Source organism: Microtus ochrogaster, chromosome 18, assembly GCF_000317375.1.
Source record: "Microtus ochrogaster isolate Prairie Vole_2 chromosome 18, MicOch1.0, whole genome shotgun sequence".
Lineage (NCBI taxonomy): Eukaryota > Metazoa > Chordata > Mammalia > Rodentia > Cricetidae > Microtus > Microtus ochrogaster.
In genome coordinates, this window is record NC_022020.1 from 42,835,751 (window position 1) to 42,841,197 (window position 5,447).

A 5,447-nucleotide genomic window follows, 5' to 3' on the forward strand; every position below is an offset into this window, starting at 1 on the left:
ATAAGAAGGGCTGGGGAGATGGCTCAGCGGTTAAGAGCACTGACTGCTCTTCCAGAGGACCCGGGTTCAATTCCCAGCACCCACATGGCAGCTCACAACTGTCTGAAAATGCAGCTCCATGAGATCTGACACCTTCACACCAATGCACATAAAATAAAGTTAAATCATTAAAAAATTAAAAATTTAAAAAAAAACACAAACCCTACGTGACGAGTATGTTTCGAACTCTAAACTCTTGATTGTACTTCATGTTCCAGTACATATTCGTTTCCCTGCTCTCCAGAGACTCAACATACAAACTGCTCAAATCTGTGTGCGGACATTTGGAGGTACGTGTGACGTCAGAACTCTATGCCTTCTTTCTTCAGTATTTCTTAACGTCTGTGGTTGATCTGGGTTTTCATTTTGTTCCTACGCTTTCAGAACACCAGTGTCGGTAACAGCCCCAACCCGTCTTCTATTGGAAATAGTTTCGAGACAGTTCGCCCTTCGTCTCTGCCTCTGGTAAGCTGCCCCGAGAGTGATCTAAATACATGAGCCAAGGATGGAGCCACAGCTGCCCTGTGCTCACACCACACAAGTCAGGGCTTGGAAGAACTCCTGAGCAGTTTAGTTGGAGACAGCTGCAGAGCACAGCTTGTCTCCCCAGAAGCAGAGGAGCCAGAGGAGGCCACTAACTTTTTTTTCTAGTAATCTACAGGTTGTTCTATACAGAGAAGAAATGTGGTCACGAGACTGGAGGTGCATAAGGCCTTGCTTCGTTTGCTTATCAGCTTTGTTGTGTGTGGTGCTGGGGGTCAGACCCAGGGCCTCACGCATACTGGCCAAGCACTCTCTACTAAGCCACGTTCCAGACACAATGCTCCTTTAAAGAGACTCACACATCTCTTTGAGGCAGGCTCAGCTCACAAAGGTCTGTGCAGGGTACCATACTGTGTACACTATCAGAAACCAGGGAAAATTAGAACCAGTTCTTGCCTTCAGAGACTTCAACTTCGGAAAAATGAGGCAAAATCAGAAATGACCAGGCAAAGCTGTTATGCTCAGATGGCAGGTAGAGCTGTTAGGGTTCTCTTGGACTTCGTACACCACTGCGAAACCTCCCGTGGTATCTCCCATTTGTACACGATACGGATCAATAATAGAATTTTGTTTTTCCGAGAGAGGTCTAACAAGATCGTATAAACCATTGACCCCACACTGATTATTGATAAATGTTTGCCTGGAGTCAAGCAATACAAACCCATAGTTTCAGCTAGGTGGTGGTGGCACACTCCTTTAATCCCACCACTCAGGAACAGAGGCAGGTGGATCTCCGAGTTTGAGGCCAGCTTGGTCTACAGAGTGAGTTCCGGCCAGAGCTATACAGAGAAACCCTGTCTTTAAAAAGTAAAAATAAAAATAAAAAAACCATAGTTTCAACATCTAGGAATCTTCTTTTGCATTTTGAAAATCTAGTAATTAAAACATGTTCACGTAAAAAATTGAACAGTAAAGTTTTATCTTGATGTGGTGGCATACACCTGTAATCCCAGTACTTGGGGAGCTAAAACAAGAGGATTGCTGTGAGTTTTAGGCTAGACCGGGCTACATAAGCCATGCTAGAAATACATAGCAAAGCGGGCGGTGGTGGCGCACGCCTCTAATCCCAGCACTCGGGAGGCAGAGACAGGCGGATCTCTATGAGTTTGAGGCCAGCCTGGTCTACAAGAGCTAGTTCCAGGACAGGAACCAAAAACTACGGAGAAACCCTGTCTCAAATAAAAAAAAAAATACATAGCAAAATCTTGTCTCAAAAGCAAAAAGGAATGTTTAGAGCAGTATTTTTCATAATAGCCCCAAAGTAGGACAAAACCCTGTAACGGAATGTCTTTAATATAGTATACAGTGGAGTATTACCCCTCGGGAAAAGGAACTGAAGTGCTGTTACATACTACCACACGGATGGATCTTAATATCGTTATGACAAAAACAAACACAAGAGGCTATGTGTCCCATGACTGCATTTCCTGAGGCTTCTCAAGTTAGGGGGGATTTCCATCCTCTTCAGTCATCGTGATGATCCACAGCCCTGGGCGGTACCAAGTACACACAAGATGCCTTAGAATCCAGCAAACACGGTGTCCAGCCTGAGCCCACCCAGCTGGGGTCTATCCTCAGGCAAGTTCCTTCCCGTCTGAGCCACTTCTTTCATCCACTGAAATGCTAGCCTCGCCGCATGGGTAGGCGAGTCACTGGATCCCTGTGTGCCAGGCGTTTTGCACGCTGCCCCATGCACAATGAGTCTACATGATTAAGTTGAAGAGACTCGGGTTCTTCACTTTTCAAACTGGGCTGTAGCACAAAGCCGTGGAATCTGTCCCCAGCACCAAACAAAGCAGGCATAGCGGCTCCTACGGGTAGGGGTTGAGGCAGGAGGGTCCAAGGTTAAAGGTCATTCTCAGTTTACATTGAGACTTTGAGACCAGCCTGATATAGATGGAGACCCTGTCTCCAAGAGCTAAATTAAGTATAAATTAATCAAATTTTCAACTTTCCTTTTCCCTATACATCATTGTAAGGAATCTAATGAATGTTGAGGTGACCCAAAGACAGCAAACTCAAACACAAAAGATGCTTGTTTGCTTACCAAATGAGTATTTCCTCAGTTGGCCACTAAACTGTTAAGAGCTCAGCCTAATTCTGCTTTTGCCAGGGCCAGCTGGGAACACCAAGCGTCTCCTTAGTCTTAAACACTTCAGGGAAGCCAGTAGAATACAAATTAAAACGCCTCTGCTGGGTGACCTTTTCTCCCTGTCCCCTTCCTGTCCCCTGGACCATAGCCAACCCTGATCGGATCTAACTTTAAAGGTTGCAACCTCTTTTCCCTGATTTGCCGGCCGTGATTTTTTTTTTCTTTCCTGCGCCCACTGTCATTTTTTTTAAATTATAATTTGCAATACTTTTGTCTACATATTTGAATGGGTTTAAGCTGTCTGTCCACTCTTCTTCTCTCGTGCTGTCTGCCGCAGTCAGATTCTTCGGGGCTCAGTGCTCCTGAGATGCTTCTCTGTCTCTCACCAGCCATCCAGTGCTTTCTCTAGGTACTTGTTTCTACCCAGCCGTGTGCTATTTGTTAATAGAATTCAAACCATGCAGAAGAGTCTCAGTTTCCGTAATCAGATACTCCCTGGTTAGTTAGTTAGGAAAATCCTAGTGGGTGTGGTAACCCATGCTTCATTTCCATATTTTATGGGTCAGGCCTAAGCAAGGCTGCTGGAGTTTACAAAGGCTTGCCTGTCTCCCCTCAGGATTTCAATGATGAATTCTCAGACTTGGATGGAGTGGTTCGAAGACGAAGGCAAGACATGGAAGGATACAGCAGCTCCGGCTCCCAGACTCCAGAGTCCGAGAACTCCCGAGGTCTGGGGAAATTGTGTCCCGATTCAAGTTCCATGCCCCGCAAAACACCCTTCCCTCGCCTTCTTCAAAACGCAAAACCAGGCCCTCCCCCCCTTCTCTTCCTAGTTAATGGTTGCAAAGGAAATCTGGGGAGAGGGATCCTAAGGAAGAGAATTTCCTCTGTGGCAAAATCCATCTCTTTTGTCCATATTTGACAAACATCTCTTAGGCTGATAAGCTAGGGTGGCTAACAGAGATCAGCGTGAGGTTCCTCTCCTATGTCAGACTTAGTAATAAATAGGAGACTATTGTATACTTTGTACCTGTGGATGCCGACCCCGTGACCCTGCATCATTTTATTTCCTGGTGAACTCTGTGTTTCGGTCTTCAGGCCCCACATCCCACTCATGAGAGCTTCACAACGTGACCGTCGTGTAGATAAAGGAATCACGGGTTTTGTAGCTGATCCCAGGATTTTTAAATATATTGGGGAGCAAACTGACCTCGCTTCATTTTCTTGACAGACTTCCACGTGACCGAGTCCCAGACAGTTCTGAACGTCACCAAGGGCGAAGCAAAACCACCTCGGACAGATGCGCACGGGAACAGAGCGCCAGATGGGAAAGCCAAGAGCCTGCCTGCGCATGGTGAGGAGCAGGGTTTGGACGGGAAAGCGACTTCTGTTGGTAGCCAGTAAAGAGCCCAAGTGCTTCTTTCACACCATGGTTGCTCCCAGGATCCCTCGCTTCCTTCCTCCTTTTGGTCTCTGCATGTCAAATCCCACTTACTAATTCAATAATAGTTAGTTCCTGGTTCTGGACCTTACCAGGGGTCACGGTGGAAGTTGCCGCATTAATCTCAATACTTGGAGATTATGAACCAAAAGTTAATGGTAAAACTCGTTACTGGCTTGTTTTTGTTTTTTTTTTTGTTTTGTTTTGTTTTGTTTTGTTTTTCGAGACAGGGTTTCTCTGTGGCTTTGGAGCCTGTCCTGGAACTAGCTCTTGTAGACCAGGCTGGTCTCGAACTCACAGAGATCCGCCTGCCTCTGCCTCCCGAGTGCTGGGATTAAAGGCGTGCGCCACCACCGCCCGGCACTGGCTTGTTTCTTACTTATTAACTATAATAATAGTAATAATAATAATAATGGTGTTACATTGTAACATTGACCCCACCACCACCCAATTCAATACTTGGCAGGAGGAAGCCTGTCAAATATATATTACTAGATAAAATGACTTGGGGAAAAAAAAAATGAACCTACTGGTTAAAATACCGAGGAGGAGGCTTCTACTAAACTTCCCTTCCACCTGGGAATGAACCTATCTCAAGTACCTCTTCCCTGTTGAAATACTGTTAAGTGAAAGAAGTATACTGGGGTGCTAAATTGTTGCTCTTTTGGTTCCCCTCAACAGGCCCGTCAGAAGCTATCGGTGTCTTGCATAGCGTCAAGTCTCAGAAATGCCCAACTCTCCGCCACATTCTTATATTCTATGCAGTTATGTAAGTAGATGTGTTTACTCGAAGTGGTTTATGCAAATGATCCTGTTTTGCCGATGAATAATCTCTTCACATTGCCAAGAGTCATTGTGAATCCCACTGGTGCCCACACAACCCACATATTTTTCTTGGCAGTTTCCGTTTCCTTCTCGGATGTTTTTTTAATGCCCCCCTCCCCCTCAGGCTTAGGTTAGCTTTTCAGAATCAGTGTGCTCAATCAGCCACAGAACCGAGGATTGAGCCACAGTCAGTAACTCCCGAAGCATCTTTGTTCTGCTTATTTATTGTTCTGGGTGTTCAACTTCCTCTGAACTGAAGCCAAAATATCTTCAGGATTTTACTGACAACTTAGTTGCAGACATTTTTTTAGCATTTCAATCAGCTTCCAATCTCCAACCAATTGCTTTTCTGAGAAGAGCCAGTTTAGGTCTAGAATGTCTTTCATACCAGAGGGGGGTAGATACGTTCATCTGGTGCCCATTAAAGCAAGGAATTTGGGACTCTCCAGGGAACAGAGTTTGCTGCTCTCTGCTCAGGCTCCTGGACCAGAAAAAGAGAGTGCTAAA

At 45.5% G+C, this 5,447-nt stretch overlaps 1 protein-coding gene across 1 annotated transcript in view; it reads left to right on the forward strand.

Annotated features, from left to right (window-relative positions):
- Positions 1-5,447, forward strand: part of Gramd2b (GRAM domain containing 2B) — a 62,241-nt gene that overhangs the window by 50,559 nt on the left and 6,235 nt on the right. Inside the window, exons 7-11 of the mRNA XM_005356119.3 lie at positions 258-329; positions 424-504; positions 3,291-3,402; positions 3,906-4,028; positions 4,797-4,884. Of these exons, the coding sequence (XP_005356176.1) occupies positions 258-329; positions 424-504; positions 3,291-3,402; positions 3,906-4,028; positions 4,797-4,884 (476 nt within the window). The remainder of the gene's footprint in view (positions 1-257; positions 330-423; positions 505-3,290; positions 3,403-3,905; positions 4,029-4,796; positions 4,885-5,447) is intronic.